General features: G+C 40.9%; 1 protein-coding gene across 1 annotated transcript in view; it reads left to right on the forward strand.

The window, feature by feature from the left end:
- OCA2 (OCA2 melanosomal transmembrane protein) overlaps window positions 1-17,928 on the forward strand; it is a 313,569-nt gene that overhangs the window by 171,741 nt on the left and 123,900 nt on the right. Inside the window, exons 15-17 of the mRNA XM_032768621.1 lie at window positions 1,921-2,068; window positions 5,127-5,184; window positions 6,847-6,955. Coding sequence (XP_032624512.1) covers window positions 1,921-2,068; window positions 5,127-5,184; window positions 6,847-6,955 — 315 coding nt within the window. The remainder of the gene's footprint in view (window positions 1-1,920; window positions 2,069-5,126; window positions 5,185-6,846; window positions 6,956-17,928) is intronic.

The raw sequence follows: 17,928 nt of genomic DNA on the forward strand, positions 1-17,928 counted from the left end.
AGTTCTTTCTAGGTGGTATTTGATATTATCTGTGTAACTAAGGATTCTGCTTGTACTTTCTTAGATTCTTCTAGGAAATCCAAGGCTCTTTCCTAATGCACACATTCTATCACTCTCGCTGAGCTGGAACATACAGTTTTCCCCCTTGATGTCAGGCTCCAAGGTCTTATCTCTACTGGGGGAAAAAACACATTGTGTTAGAAAACATGACAAGGCCGCTTTTTGACTAACACCAGATTAAATATTATTTTGGCCTGAGTGTGGACAAGGATGTTGTGTTTAGAAATTTGTTAGGTGGCTTACTGTTAACCCTCACTCTCACAGATCTTGGGAGACAGACCTGTCCTCGCTTACAGACAGCCCCCCAACCTGAAGCAAATATTCACCAGCAACCACACAGCACAGAACAAAAATACTAACCCACGAACCTATCCTTGAAACAAAGCCCGATATCAACTCTGTCCACATCTATTCAAGTGACATGATCATAGGACCTAATCACATTAGCCACACCATCAGGGGCTTGTTCACCTGCGCATCTACCAATGTGATATATGCCATCATGTGCCAGCAATGCCCCTCTGCCATGTACATTGGCCAAACTGGACAATCTCTACGCAAAAGAATAAATGGACACAAATCTGGCATCAGGAATCATAACATTCAAAAACCAGTAGGAGAACACTTCAACCTCTCTGGCTACTCAGTAACAGACTTACAGCTGGCAATTTTGCAACAGAAAAGCTTCAAAAACGGACTGCAAGGAGAAACTGCTGAACTTGAATTAATATGCAAATTGGACACCATCAACTTATGTTTGAATAAAGACTGGGAATGGCTGAGCCATTATACACATTGAATCTATTTCCCCAATGTTAAGTATTCTCACACCTCTTGTCAAACTGTCTGTAATGGGCTAGCTTGATTATCACTACAAAAGTTTTTTCTCTTAATTAATTAGCCTCTTAGAGTTGATTGGACAACTCCCACCTTTTCGGGTTCTCTGTATGTGTATATATATCTCCTTACTATATGCTCCATTCTATGCATCCTATGAAGTGGGCTGTAGCCCACGAAAGCTTATGCTCAAGTAAGTTTGTTAGTCTCTAAGGTGCCACAAGTACTCCTGCTCTTTTTGTTAACGCTAGGATGCCCAACGGTCACAGTGCCTGTGGAACAAGCATCTCAGAAGTCTCCAGAACTTACATCTTTGAGAAATGGTTTAAAGTCATTACACCATGTTCTCAAACGCAATGCTAAAATTCCACCACACTGGATAATTAAAACATTTATTTTATATAATTAACAATGTTTTAATATGAAAATAAAATAAGTGAAAAGAATCCCAACAGATCATGGAGCTAGCATTGTTCATGCTAATTCTTCTTGAACAATTTCATGCTTTTCATTCCATTCCATTCACCTTCCTTAATTTATATTTGTCCATTTTCCTTGTACAGGGGCATTTACCTTCATATAGTTCTACAAAATGGCTAGCACTCTGTCAGCAGTACAATAGGGTACAGTTTATTTTGTATAGGTTAAAACCCTATTCCTTGATTTTAGACCCAGAGTTTGTCCTTGGATATGTGTGCCCTGTTCTTTCGTCAGTCAATAGGAACCACTTACTAGCATTGGAGGGAACAACTTTTTCTTTGAAAACTGAATCTGGGGTTTGTTTCATTTCAAGTTTTAATAATGTTTTTCCTCTTTATTTACCATTATTTTTTCCTCCACACCAAAGCAAACTTTCAGTAATAGTTTTGAAGGTCACTAGCTCTATGCTGCTTCCATTTAAGTAGTTTTTAACTTTGGAGTGCAAGACATTGTGTGTATTTGCATTATTTGTTTTTTTTGGTGGGATCTGATATAATATGTATTCTAAATCACTTTAAGCTAAACAATCCTATATCTGCTTAGAACTGAAACACGAGATCCATGTTTGGAGACTGACAGCACAACGCATCAACCCTGCCAGCAGAGAAGAAACTGCTGTGAAATGCCTCTTAATGCAGAAAGTTCTGACTCTGGAGATCTTGCTGAGGAAAAAACTCAAAACGTTCCATAGGTAGAGCCTGCACAAATTCACATCACTTTAACTTTGTAGAGGCACAGATTTTTTGGAGACTTGTGAAATCTACAGTCTGGCGGAATGGAGGACAATTTATTGGGGATGGCAATTTATGGAACTTTGGTGTTTTTAGCATGGGGCTGCAGGGTTTTCTGTATCAATGCTTTACTAGCTGTTCATAAGATTAGGAGTGAAATCTAGCCCCACTGAAGTCAATGATACTGAGGCCTGGATTTTACATTAGTAATCCTACGCATAGCTAGGAGAGTGAAGATCAGTGTGTTCTCCATTGGGACCAGACCTGGATTCCAGGGTGTGCTTCTGAGCATCATATGGGAATTGGAGAAGAAGTGCTTCCCCTTCTACCCAGCACCCTTCCTAATGATGTTAAAGGCTGAGTAAGTAGCTAAAAGATGTTTGATAAATGTAAGGAGACAGAATTGGCTTTTTGAGGCAGCAAAATATATGGTAATATGCCCCTGAACTTCAGGGTCTAGAAACATCAGGTACTGTAGTTTTCATTTGAAGGCATAAAAAGTAAGTTTGTGATCCTTTTCCATTCAACAGTGTCCTTCAGAACTTAGTGTGGCATGCTGCTAAATTTTGAAAAATAAAATATTAAAGTGCTCTTCAATGAGGATGAGACTTTGGAAGATATCCCACTCATGTATAAAATTATTTGTTATTAACATTTTAAGAAAGCGCTATCAATTTAAATATGGCCCGTAATTTAAATGTTGTACTGAGGATGGGAGAAGCTTTAATAAAACCTAAGTCCAACAAAATGTTAATCCAATTTTTTTTTAAATTCCAATGAAAATCACTGCATGTCATTTAAAAGTTGCTCTTTAGAATTTGAAACCTACCTAGTACAGTACAAACAACCTAGTAGTGAAATTGACTCTAAACAAAAGTGAAACTGACTTTATTAATTTTCATTGTCCAGGCTGAGTGAAATGTAGATAATTAAATAAAAGGCATGAAAAGGGAAATGTAAATTGGATTTTAAAAATTCTTTCAGTAACCTGAAGTGTTTTTGTTTACATTATATGATGTTTACATTGACATTGTACATATTGAATAGTCTGGCAGGTTCATTTTAAGAATCATCAAATCATGATCAAAATCAGGCAATTTAAGAAAAGAGAAATAAAATATTATAAGAAATCGTGATTTACCAAAGAGAGAACTTCTGAAGTGTGCATATAAACTACCTCATTGATACTGGAAGTCAGGATTCCTTCAGCATAATGAAGCAATATGTAATCCACTGCTGTTAACAGCACAGCTCCTGAACTCCAGGGTATGCTGGAAGAGCTGATTATACTGATAACTCAATAAAGTAATCGAGATTTTAAAAATTTCATTATAAAATGCAAATGATAGTTGAAAACTGCTATCAAATCCCACCTCAGTCTTCTCTTCTGCAGACTAAATAAGCCCAGTTCCCTCAGCCTTGTAAGTCATGTGACCCAGCCCCCTAATCATTTTTGTTGCCCTCTGCTGGACTCTCTCCAATATGTCCACATCCCTTCTGTAGTGCGGGGGTGGGAACTGGATGCAATACTCCAGGTGTGACCACACCATTGCCGAATTGAGGGGAATAATCACTTCCCTCAATCTGCTGGCAATGCTCCTACTAATACAGCCCAATATGCCATTGGCCTTCTTGGCAAACAAAGGCACACTGCTGACTCATATCCACCTTTTTGTCCACTGTAATCTCCAGGTCCTTTTCTGCAGAACTGCTGCTTAGCCAGTCGGTCCCCAGCCTGTAGCAGTGCATGAGATTCTTTCGTCCTAAGTGCAGGACTCTGCACTTGTCCCTGTTGAACTCATCAGATTTATTTTGGCCCAATCCTCCAATTTGTCTAGGTCACTCTGGACTCTGTCCCTACCCTCCAGTGTATCTACCTCTCCCCACAGCTTAGTGTCCTTTGCGAACTTGCTGATGGTGCAATTTATCTTATCATCCAGGTCATTAATTAAGATGTTGAACAAAACTGGCCCCAGTACCGACCCCTGGGGAACTCTGCTTGATACTGGTGTTAACTAGACATCGAGGTGTTGATCACTACCTGTTGAGCCCAATAATTTAGCCAGCTTTCTATCTACCCTATAGTCCGTTCATCCAATCCATACTACTTTAATTTGCTGGCACATGACCATTGTTTTTATCTCAAAATGGCACATATCAACTTCCAGAACTGGTGCAGGAGCTAACTACAGTGTTTGGCCTCAGTCCTGCAATGAAGTTTGTTAGTTCAGGCCTAAAATGGTGCAGAGTTCGTTTGAAGCCAGTGGGACTTTTCATAAGCATAGGGTCTATGTGCTAATGGACTGCATTGCAGGATTGGGTTTTTAAGGTGAAATCCTTGTCCCACTGAAGTTAATGGGAGTTTTGCTATTGGTGTAATAAGGCCACAGTTTCATACTTAGAATGAATTGCTTATATAAGTAAGAGGATGGTCTAAATGTGACAGCAAGGCCATCCTTACCCATACGCAAAGCATTCAGCTGCGTAGGCCACCAGGAAATTTGGGGCACCAAATTTCCTGGTGCCCTGAGCAGCTGCGTGCTGTTCCAGCCCCTGCTCCAGCTCTTCCCCAGGGCACCTGCCTCTTCCCTGCCCCAGCCCTGCCTCTTCCTGCCCCTGCCCAGCCCCGCCCCCACTCCCCTGCCGGAGGAGCGCAGCAGGGCTGGGCCTGCACTCACTGGCGGCGGGAGTGCAACAACCCAGATCCAGCTGCGCTGCCGGTGAGTACTGGGGGTGGTTCTCTCCTACCCCCCAAGCCATCCCTGCCCCCACAGAGGCCTGGGGCCAGCCTCCCTGCTCCTCTCCTGCAGAGGCCTGAGGCCCACCCCCCTCATAGGCCTGGGGCCCCACACACATCCCACACGCGGGGGGTGGATGGGAGTAGGACCCCAGAAGAGCTAGGGACAGCCCTGTGTGAGAGGAGTTAGTTGTAATAAAGAGGATGTATTCCAATACTGTATTAAGATTGTGGCAGAACTCTAATTTCATAACTAAAGGGCATGTGTCCTTTTCTTTCAGACAAATTTCACAAGAAGATAAAAACTGGGAAACAAATATTCAGGAGCTCCAAAAAAAGGTACGTAAATAGCTGTTATACTAAGTTTCAGAAGAACTAGGCCTCTGATTTGGTACACAGATGATATTTTGAAGTATATCCTAGCAGAAAAAGCAGGAACCAATTCAGTGCACCTATCAAATACTCTCCATGCAGGGAAGAAAAGCTGGTGGGCTGACTTCTGAGTGGGACAGAGTTAAGGTAGCACATTCAGATGTTAAAGTTTCTTTTAAGTTTAACCTTAAGTTTGAATTCCCCGTGTTTCTTATATATATTTTTTTAAACTATAATGTACTTTAGGTATGTATACATACACACACACACACGCACACACACCTGTTCGATATGTACCTGCAACCTTAAATTTACTTAATGATGTTTTTTGGTCACACTTTATACTGAGTTTCCATTTATAAATACTTTTAATAAAGTGTTAATACGTGATTAATTGATGGTTTAATAAATTGCTAATCCATTGTTATAGATTGCAATAGTTCAACAGGTTGCTTATATCATGGCTTATAGCTATAGAGAGCATCTACTGATATCCTTATTACCATCTATAACATAATATAAATATGTTGATGACATAAATATTAATATATTTTTTGTGGCGTGATAGCACCTAGGAACACCAGTCATGGACCAGGGCTAGCAATACTATGTGCAGCACAGACACAGAACAAACACAGTCCCTGTTTCAATCTAATCAACCTCTTATTAAAAGAACATTAGTGTAAAGTGGGATCAGATTTTTAAATAGTCTTAACCGTGTGTGTGTGTGTGTGTGTATGAAGAAAATGATGACTAGAGAGGGGAATGCCAGGACAGAGAGTGGGAGAAGGTGGGGACTATACAGAGGAATCAGGATGGGGTGGGGGAGGAATCTCGGTGAAGCAAGTGAGACTAGAGAGAGGAACCAGAAGACAATAGAGAAGACTGGGACTAAAAAAGGAAACTAGAGAGGAATGGGGGAGAAGATGGGGACTGGTGATTAGAATATGGATCTTGGGGGAAAAACAGGGGTCAGGAAAGGAGAGTGCAGGAATTAGGTAGAAAATGGAGACTAGAATGATGAATATAAGGAAAGAGTAGAACCTGTGGATTAGATTCTAAGATTTTGGAGCAGAATTCAATAGCAAGGGGTTCATTTATTTCTGTGCCATGGAATCACAGACAACATTGAGCCCTGATTATAATGGAAATTGCATTTCAGTGCTACTGTTCCCATTACAATAAAGTTAAAACTGGGGTAGCTGAACAAATTTGAACATTTTGAGCAGTTATGACCTGCAGATTCTTGGTATTCATATTTGTATCAAGGGTCTTAAATCTACTGTTGCTTCTGCTAAATTGTAATCACTTACCTAACATACAGTATGATAATGAAAATGTGTAAAAATAGGCTTCCTTTATTATCAATTACATAAGAAACAAATTTAGAAGTTATAACTAATGTCAAAAGATTTTTGTTGTCTAAAATGGAATTGTTTCTACAGAATTTTATTTTTTTTCCCCCAAAGGAATCTTTTTCCTAACTTAAGATTTTTACTTTTCTCTTCCTGTATCACCTTTCCTTTACAGTAAGAGATTTATGCCTTACAAATGCATGCAGGATTGAAAGTGTGTACAGTATAATAAATTCTTCTGTAACATAGTTGTGAATGTTTTTCCTACCTACAGCACAGAATAACAGACAAAATGCTTCTCATCAAATGCCTGACTGTGTTGGGATTTGTTATCCTGATGTTCTTTCTCAATTCATTTGTTCCAGGCATTCATCTAGATCTTGGTGAGTCTAATTTCTCTGCTTTATTGTACGGATAGACTTAGTAACAAAAATGTGACATTTGAGCTTGGATCTCTTCACAAAGTCCTTTTCTTCTATACTATACATATCTCTGCTACACAGTCCTACAACACTGATCAGACCAGAAGTTTCCCAGAGTAGGTTCTCAAAACCTGGTCATGTCCCAATTAAATCAGTAGTGACAGGTATGCTGATGATTTCCATTCTCTGACCCTCCTTCCATTTACCAGAGAGGAGAGCCATATCAGAGGAGTCAAAGATCGGTAGAGTTCCCTGGGTGCCTGTGTACATGCTTCTCAACCTGCCAAGAGCTGAGGTACTATGTATGACAAAAACCAGACATGAGGAGCAGAAAAAATCATTCCTGCAGGAAAATTAAAATGTTCTGGGAGTCATTCCTTCAGTATAAATAACTCTTTGTATAACTTCAGTTCTTTGATTCTGTATTATCAATGTCAGTGATTTTTCATTGAGGAGACATCAGATTTGTATGCAATGTGGGAACTAAAATGAGCAATGTCCCTTGAAATAAGAGGTACCACTGAGATACCTATGTATTTAACAGTTTATAATTAAGCAAAAGCTAAACGGAATTTCATGGTTCAAAGAAAAGGTATTTTCCTGCTCCATTTTTTCAAAGGCCTGCTGCAAACAATAGAGATATGAGAGCTTCTCATAGAAAAGGTCACAAGAATCCTTTGTACTGGAAAGTGTTAGGCAACCTACATACAGAGTTTGCTACCAGCTCCCCTTATAATTACCTACCACCAGCAAACCGGATAACTCAGAAGATTAAATCCTCATCCCTCTCCATTATTTCCCCTTCTTAATTTTTTCTATTCCAAAGCTCCCCATTTTTATCTGGCCAGGTGGCAAGATATGGTTTACAGCATGACTTGAAGATTTTCAGATTTGGCCTATTTCAGACTAAGGCTATGTTTCATTGTTAAAACTTTTGTTGCTCAGGAGTGTGAAAAAACACCCCCAAACAAAAAAATTTGTAATGACAAAAAGTAATGGTGTGGACAGTGTTTTGTTGGTAGGAGATGCTCTCCCAATGATGAAGCTACCCCCGACCCATCTCCCCCATTGGGGGTAGTTTTATTTTGTTGCCTGGAGAGCTCTCTTCCTGACACAAAGAGCGGCTATGCTGCGTACGTTACAACGGTGAGGTTGTAGCAGCCCAGCTGTGCCATTGTAAGGTGAGGAGTGTAAACATAGATTAAGGCAATGGAGGCTGTGGGAGAGTGAATTCTGAAGTTGTGAGGCCTTCACAAAGAACACTTGCTCAGAAGCCCTTTCTCATGTATACCTGTGGAGCTTTAGCTCAAGCGCCTCTGCTGACTTCACCTGTGGAAGTATGGCGCACAGAGGGAAGTACAGTCAACATTTTAAACTTCACCTGGAAACCAACAGGCAGGCAGTGTGGCATATACTCCTGTCTAGATACTCTTACAAAGCCATTGTTAAGGTATAGCCCCATGCAGAGTACCTGACAGTAGTCTTAGTGAGGCAGAAAACAGGCACTCAGGATGGGCAGCTGAATGAAGAGAACATGAAGTGAAGTCAGACTGACCTCTTAAAAAGAACCTTTCTCTAGTCCCACAAGCTAGGGAGTCTTTCCAAATCGGAGGCAGGGGTTTGGCAGTTTCCACTTTGCTTCTCTATTCCAGTCTCTGCTGGCAACTCTCAGATACTCTAATCATTCTTCTCTAGAGCTTCATAAGGTCAGTCAGGGACAGAGGCAGGGAAAGGGACAGTTTTTACAGCTTAGAGCCTCTCTCTGATTTTTCAGCACCTGTGTTGTAGAGTGAGTGGTCTCAGCAGTCCTGTGGAGCTGGAACAGTTGTTCTTCCCCAAAGGGACTCATGATACAGCATCATACCCCACTGAGAGGTCACATAAGCTGAGGGAGGAAGTAATTCTGAGTTTGAGGAGACATTCCAGTGCTAGATCCCCACCCAAATGGACAGGACTTTCCCTCCCTGCTGCAGGATCTGGGGGCCTCAAACCATCCCAATAGGTAAGCCCCTATCCCTGAACTGGCTCACATGAGGAGAGATAGGGAGGTGGTGTCCAGCCCCTGTAGATGAGCATGGGAACCATTAGACCCTGGCGCACACACATAGAAGGCAGTGAGAGGGGCTCAGAAACCAGTGAGGGGGAACCCCACCATACCCTACATCACATGGAGGGAGGGAGGGGTGCTCAGATCCCCCTAATGGGGCAAGGGCTCCCCAGATATGGGCACATGGGGGGGAAGAATGTGGGTTTCACTGATATCTCGGCCTCTATTCTCCCTCACTCCCCGACACTCACTCCCACGTCCACCATCCCAGTGTCCCACCCCTCCAGTCCCTCTAGCTCCCACAGCTTGCTCACTTGAGTTCCTAACCTCTCTCCCCTCCCATACCACCCATCCTGCTTTATCCTCCCCCATAACCTCCTCTTTTTACTTCAGCCCCCAACCCTTCTCCTCCTCTTTCCCCACTCTTCTGCCCCTTAGTGCCACTTCCAGGAACCAGTCACATGTCTAATTTTTTTCTGCAAAATATTTTGATTACATTCCCATCAAAATATAATTCTTCCATTGACTTAGCTACTGCCTCTCGAGAAGGTGTGTTACCTGCAGTGATGGGAGAAACCCTCTCATCAGTAATGTCTACATTGAAGCACTGCTACAGCACTGTAGATATGCCTCTGTAGCAGTTTTAGTATAGACATACCCTCAGTTCAAAATGTCTTTTGTGTTAGGTGAGGGCTTGTAATTAACTTATATTTAGGCTATATCTACACGACAAAATTATGTTGCCTTACATCAGCATACAGCCACTGTAGTTATTAAATCACTTATGTGTGTGTGCACGCTTGGCTCCTTGTGTTGGCAGTGCACGTCCTCCCCAGGAGCATTTGTATTGATTGAATTGTCAGTGTGGGGCATTGTGGGGTGGCTCCTGAAAGCCAGTAACAGTTGATGGAAGCAGTGAAGTGTCTACACTGACACTGCATTGACCTGCCATTAGGGGAGGTGATGTTACTAAATGTGTGTAGAGAGTCACTTATATTGTCAGGAGTCAATCTACTTCTACAGCTAGATTGACAGAAGGTAATTTACGTCAGCCTAACTGTGTAGTGTGCACCAGGCCTTAGTTATGTTAATTGAAGGGTAAGTGTGATGCTCTGTACCTTGGGGGAACACACAGGACCCCCATTTTCATCCTTGTAAAATGATTGTGTGGTATACAATGTAAAGTTTGTCATGTTGGATGTCTTCGGAAGGCTCACCATGCACTGAACATTGTCGTTGCAGTGATGTTATAGTAATTGTTGTTACAGTAATGTTATAGGTTATAATTTCAAGTGTATAGTTATGAGGCTGAAAATGTATCCTCATGGCTTAAAATAAGCCCAGGCAAAAACTCTTAAAGAGCAGAGAGGCAGTTCACACCTCATCAGGGTATACATGGGACAAACCCAGCCCAGCTTCATAAGAACAAATGACGCTGGCCTGGGCAGCAACAGAAGGATCTGTTGTACTCTCAACTGAGTCACCCGCTTCCTTTGGTCGGTTTGGGACTGCGATGAGGTAATGCTCACCTGAATCTGAAGGTGGGGGCAAAGCCAAGAGGGAAGAAAGAATATGATAAAAGGGAGAGACTTTGCCATGCTCTCTCTCTCTCTTCCACCTCCATCTACAGACACCACCACCAAGCTGATCAAAGGGGAGAGCCTGGCTGACAAGCAGCCAGCCAGCCTGTGGTGTGGAGCATCTAAGTTTGTAAGGGCACTGAAAGTGTTAAGATCAGCATGGAATGCATTTTGCTTTTATTTCATTTGACCAAATCTGACTTATGCTTTGACTTATAATCACTTAAAATTTATCTTTGTAGTTATAGAATCTGTTTGTTTATTCTACCTGAAGCAGTGTGTTTAGTCTGAAACATGTCAGAGACTCCCCTTGAGACAACAAGCTTGGTACATATCAATTTCTTTGTTAAATTGATGAACTCGTATAAGCTTGCAGCATCCAGTGAGCATAACTGGACACTGCAAGACGGAGGTTCCTAGGGCTATGTCTGGGACCGGAGATATTGGCTAATGTCATTTGGTTGCACAATCCTAGGAGCAGCTTGCATGCTAGAGGCTGTGCGTGAACAGCCCAGGGGTGGGGGTTCTCTTAGCAGAGCAGGGTGAGACTGGCTCCCAGAGTCAAGGATTGGAGTGACCTAGCAGATCACTGATCCAGATAACACCAGAGGGGAACGTCAGGGTAAGTTCACAGCTAACAATGTCAATGAGGTCTGTTATTCATTCACTCATTAGTACCTCTCTGTTTAACAGAACAAGGAAGCAGAAGGAAAATATTTTTTTTGTGGGGGGGGGGGCAAGTAACTCAGACCTCAAATGACCCCAAATTTGGATCATTAACACTACCCATGTTCCCATGTGGTGCACCAAATTTCAAAGTGATCTGAGTAACTATTTGGATTTTGGAACACTTACAAGTGCTGAGCTTTAAAGCATATAAGATGGCAGGAATGGAAACCCTGTAGCTGTTGTTTTGTATTGGCGCATGGACACTATAAAAATGTACATTTTTGTAAATACCAGTCTCGGTTTGGTTCCTGTGAGGATTTAGTGGTACCTTGTGCTCACTTTGTTAAAACTGAGACTGGTTTTTTTCAGGGCTTACATCTTCACAGTCCCTGTCTCAAGTAACTCTCCTGAGGCACACCAAATGTCCAAGGAATCCAAGTGACCATGTTGATTTTAGAGGACTTAGAAATATCGACCTTTAAACAGAAGTAATAACACAACCTTAAGGACAATGGTGCTGCTGTGCCACTGTAATTAGTGTTAATGGGGGCCGCAAGCTCACACCATGAGGGCTTATTGATAACTCCAGAACTTAATTTTAACTATCAGTTACATATTATTGTTACTGAACTTTCGCTGGTGTGATTCTTCATGGATTTTCAGTTCTCCAGTGTATGGAAATAATTTCCTTAAAATACAGTATATCATATACTCGAATGTTTCTGTTAAAGTTGTGCAACATTTTTCCTCATAAAAAGGAAAGTGGATCTTAGATGGGTGTTTAATTTTCCTGCAGAATAATATATTATACAAAAGTTAGAGTGTTAACAATCTAATAACTTTTAACTGCATTTGGTAGAGTGAATCAGAAAGATTATAGAATTCTTTATCAAACTCCAGCATTGATATCATTTTTCCATTATGAATTATTACTAATATAATTTGCAAAGGCTGATGTTTTAATCTAAATAATAAAATCAGCATATTTAACAGCCTTATTAAATGCTAGCTGCCTTCCTGTTCAGTTTTCTTGTATCCCTTCATTAATTTACTTAGTTCTATTTATATGCAAATACATATGTTAATGCAGTGTTAAGGCTGAGACTTTAAACAAACAGAAAAATAATTGAGTTAAGGTTCCCACAACAGCCTTTGTTCTACCTCTTCTGTATTTGATTTTTTAAAGTAATTTTTGTTTTATTCTGTTGGTTAAGCCCTCCAGGGAAGATACTCATTTCACTACAGTCGTGTACAGTGCCTAGCACAAGGATTTTTGACTGTGGCTCATATATGCTAGCATCATACATCAATTATTATTTATTGATATGTTTACACTTTATATTTAACAGTTGCACCTATGTAGCATTCTGTACTATTTGATGTATGATCTGGTAATGAGATGTTGTTGTTTTTAAAATGTATTTTTTTGCTGACTCTTGCATGGTAAAAATCCCAGCTTTGATGTAGCATTAACAGATTTTTTCACAGAATTTTCTTTTTTTTTCTTCTTTATATACCTTTCAACCTATCCACAATTTGTTCCTCTGTATTACTCTAAAGCAGTGGTTCCCAAACTTGTTCCATCATTTGTGCAGGGAAAAGGGAAAACCCCTGATGGACTGGGACGGTTTGTTTACCTGCCACGTCCGCTGGTTTGACCGATTGGGGCTCCCAGTGGCCACGATTCACTGCTCCAGGCCAATGAGAGCTGTTTTGGAAGTGGCGCGAGTTGAGGGACATACTGGCCGCCACTTCCAGCAGCTCCCATTGGCCTGGAGCAGTGAACTGCGGCCACTGGGAACTGCGATCAGCCAAACCTGTGGACGCGGCAGGTAAACAAACCAGCCCGGCCCTTCAGGGACTTTCCCTGAACAAGCAGCGGAACAAGTTTGGGAGCCACTGCTCTAAAGTGAAGCTCCCATAACTTGGCTATGTGCTATTCATAGGCCACACAGTTTCTCTGCAGAACTTCCTTTCCAACTCCCTCCCCAGTAGAATGGTTTTTTAACCCAGTTAACATTTAGCCTCCACGCCATGCCCTGGGGAAAAGTTCCAAAGGATGACTATATGTTGTGTGAAGAAGTACTTCCTTTTGTTTGTTTTAAACCTGCTGCATATTAATTTCATTGGGTGACCCCTGGTTCATGTGTTATGTGAAAGGGAATAAGGGAGTGTTATTTATCCTTTCTCCAAACCATTCATGCATTTATAGATGTCTATCAGATCCCCCCAATCATTTCTTTTCCAAACTAAACAGTCTGTCTTTTAATCTCTCCTCATATGGAAGCTATTCCATACCCCCTAATAATTTTTGTTGCCCTTCTCTGTACTTTTTCTCTTTCTAGTGTTTCTTTTTGAAGAGGGAGCAGGCTGCAAGCAGTCTAGGCTGTTTCTTTCAACTCGTAGACAGGGAATAAACCAGACTTGCCTGGGCTATGGATAAAGGGGTTAAGCGTACATAAAGGAATGTTTGTTTGTTATTTTAAATCCACTTCTCTAAGTGCTGTGTACCTTATGGGCAGAATAAATCATGCTTTGTTTTGAAGTAGCTGTTTCCATATAACTGCAAACACATGCTGTCACAGGCTCCGGGAGGATAGCTCCTGCAGGTGCCAGGCCCATTGTGCTAGCTAAATAACACAGCTGGCAACTGTGACTATAAACTGGAGACCCGGCTGGATCATGAGATCCCACCCCAAGGCAAAGTGGAGGCATCGGCCTGCCACATAATAGGGATGCACTTCGGGGACTGCAAGAGGGTCTCAGCAGGAGTATCCTATTCAGGGGCTGTGACAAGTTGTTCCAGTGGTTAATTACCCTCACTGTGAAAAATGTGCACATTATTTCTTGTCTGAATTTATCTGGTTACAACTTCCAACCATTGAACCTTGTTATACTTTGCTAGATTGAAGGACCTTCTAGTATCAAATTTCGGTTCCCCACATTCTCACTTATAGATAGTGATCAAGTTACCTCTTAATTGTCTCTAAAAATTATAAGATTGAATTGGTGAACTCTGTGCTTACACTCAGGTTCCTCCTTAAGAATTAATTTTCGTTTGTATTTTAGATTCACTGCAGTTCAGACCTTTGGCTGTGCCATACATAGCACTGTTCTTGACTTCCAGTAACTCTGTAAAATATTGTCCTTGAAACCTGTGTTGAGTGCTGCTCGGCTGCACCCTAATATTGGACCTTTGAGTGTTCCTCTCATGATCAATGGGATCCTATATTGTTATAACATTTAAATCCTGTGACCTGAGCATGGTAAAAAGAATGCATTCATTGTTTTCATTTCATTTAATCTGACTTCTGCTTTGTTCAGTAAACTAGATTTTACAGGCTTCCTCTTTATTTTATTGCCAATGTATTACATTTAGAAATGTGTTGAACTATTGTGATTACAAAAGGCCCTTGTTGTGTTGTCCTTTCTTTGGAAACCACATGTTATATTTACTGACTAATTTACATAATGCTCAGGAAGTTTTGAAGAAATTGACAAGAGAAATTAAAGACTAAAATTCAAAAGGGCACCAGCAGAATAAAAACCAAATGACGTCCACAGAGTGTATTATGCAAATCAGAGTGGAAGTTTTGTCTTTATACAAAAATGAGTGACACCTCAAATTCAGCTCGATGAGTTTTTCCCATGTAATTTCTCTTGCTTTTCAGCCTGCTGTTGTTTAAACAGACATGCAGATTGCCAGCTTTTACAGTAGTTTCTATGATTGAGCTAGTGATTATAACAGACTAGTGGTTGAGTAGCCAAGTATAGTGCTTGCTTGGAAAATTGCCTTGTGATGAAGAAAGCTCTTCTTGTGTGAAGAAAGCTCTGGAGCCTCTCATAAACTTGATCAGAAGTTACAGTTGTTACATTGTACAGTTGTACAGAAGTTTCATTCAAAACTAAAACTTTGAATGTAACCCACTTCCTTCCCTGATGGACCAAGGGACGCACTCCACCCATGTACTTATCCTCTACACCGATACTGACTTGGATTCCTTATTCATCTATGGGTGGCGTACCCGAGCCCACTTATCCATTGTCACTTTAAAAACCCTTGCACCCCAAGCTAGGTCTATCCCGGTTATGCAATACATATTTATCTTTTCATCCTTGCAAATGATATCTGTAACACCCCATAACACAAGCCTGACCCCAGATGTACAGTACCTTCCCTCTCAACTTGTGTATCTTTCATTTCAAACATTCACTTTAATAAAATTTTGAAATGTGCACTGCACCAATGTTTGTTCTGCTTAGAAACACAGCCTGATTCTCCAATCACTGCACCCTATGAAACCTAAGCAACTTCCACCCCCTACTTATGGGTTCTTGTTTATGATGTTTCAAAAGGTGGATCTGAGAGTTCACTAGTTCATAGCAGAAGTGGTTCTTCCTCAGTACAGTTGAGGCAAATAAACAGGGAGCAATGTGTACAGAAGCTTGTACAGATGCTGAAAGTGCTGCACCTAATTCAGATGACTTAAATCTACAGGTCCAGGACTAGACAAACTCACCTATCAGTGACAAATAGGAAGCTTTTCACAACCAGTTAAGTTGTACACAATTTATGTAGAACTTCATAAAAAGTCAAGTCCTTATGCAAAAAGAATATTCCAAATGTGAAATGAATGAGAACTGGGGAGTGTCTTTCTGAGAGTGTAGAGAGCCTGAAAAAATGAGGTGTCTATGGGTTATTGCCCCAGTCTTGTTACCAAGACACAACCTGAGCAACTGACCTGTGTATTAGGGAATTCCTTTGAGGTGGGTATGAACAGGTTTTTCCCCACAGGCCACCCCACTGAGGCAGGGCTGTGTAGGGACCTCCAGAGCTGCCAGGGAGAAAAGAGGAGGATTTATGCCAGACAGAGGTGCAAACAGCCTCTATTCATCTTGAAAGGAGTGTCAACTCTGAATAATCTTTGTTTTTCTTAGTTTTATGCCTCAGATTGCTGTTCTAGGATTCTGGGAGGCTATAGTCACCACCCAGCACTAGTAGTAAATAGGGTAAATCTTCTGATACTGCCATACTACATGGTTGCACAGGCCTATCATCTTTCATGTGAACTAAATTAATGTAAATAGAAACGTGTAAAAACTAGATTGATGCTAGGTGGTGGTGGAGGGAATGTTTTGACATTTCAGTTTAGAAATTAAATGTTGTCTCAGATGAGTTTTAGGGATACTTAGGGTGAAAGGTCAATAATTTAACAGTTTGCTGCTGTCTTGGGTTTCCTTCTTCCAAAATGTTTGGAAGCACATTTTAAATAAATAATTTAGGGTAGCACATGTTAGCTCAGGAATCAAGAATATCAGCTGTACTGGAAAGGCATCTAGAATATTAAACAAAAAAAGATTGTGTATCACACATTTTAAAGGAGACTAAGGCTTTGCGCCAAAATAAAAATTCTCAAGGTTCATTCAGTATTCATAGCCTATTTCAATGTGCCTTTTGTGTAAAAAGTGATTTATTCTCTTTAATCATTTGCAGAATTCAGCGTTTTCTTCCAAAGTACCTAGGGGTGAAATATTAATAATTTCCAATACAAATAAGCTTATAGGTATTGACTGCAAAGTAACTATTCACAGTGATATTTGAATCTCACCTGCATTTAAGTTCTTAACAGCTAATATTTCTTCTTCCATCATTTTACTTCTAAAGCATTCCTATATGGTTTAGTAAATTAGAGGGTAGGAGAGAAACTCCAGGAATCAACCTTCTTTCACAAAGCTTTAAATAAAAGGTTGAACAAACTAATTGGATGAAAAATACTTCATATGTGTTAATGCTTCTGATTTTTTGGCCCTAATTCATTTGTGTGAGGGAGACCTTCACTATAAATTGCATAGATGATACTATTTATGAGGGTGATGGTGAATTAGAAGAACTTTAATTTTACTAGGCTCTGCCTGTCTGGATTTAGGCTCTTATCCAAGGCCCACTGAAGTCAGTGCAAGTCTTTGTTGACTTCACTGGACTTTGAATCTGATCCTTAGTCTATTGCATACACAGTGTACCAATGAAATGAGGACTATTGAAAGCTATAGAGTTCTCCATTTGTTTGTGATGATGTGCACAGGATTATCTCAATTATGTATCCATCAACAGTCATGAAGGAACACCTCTAGCCGTTCCATTGTTTAACTCTATGTAATACCTTTTGGTTAGTTCTGAACTCTACCATGCCTTGACCAAAGGCCTCTCACTGTTCCCAGAACATTCTACCCAGTTCCTTTCTGACCACAGTCCACTAAGCAAGTCTTCGCAGGAGTTGATTAATGCAGTTCCAGCTCTCATTGTCCGAAACCTCTCTTGCCAGACACTGGATGTATCCTTTCCCCCTTTTTCCTGACTTCCAGTGAATACCAACTGAATTGGCTGAGAACCTCCTGCCTTCAGTCAGCCCTTTCCTTGGGAGCTGATGGTTGAATGTCTGTTCTTTTCCCTGGTCTGCCTGCAGGTGAGCTGTTTTGCTCCCCTTTAAATTCCTCCTCCAGCTTTGTGCAAACCTTGCAGGTTTGATGGGATGGAACTGGTTGAGCCCAGAGCAGCTCCTTAACCCCCTGTGGTCCTGCGTGGGGTTTGTATACCCTATCACACCATCCCAATCTCTCTTGTCTGTAGTAATTCCTCT

This window comes from Chelonoidis abingdonii, chromosome 1 (assembly GCF_003597395.2).
Source record: "Chelonoidis abingdonii isolate Lonesome George chromosome 1, CheloAbing_2.0, whole genome shotgun sequence".
NCBI lineage: Eukaryota > Metazoa > Chordata > Testudines > Testudinidae > Chelonoidis > Chelonoidis abingdonii.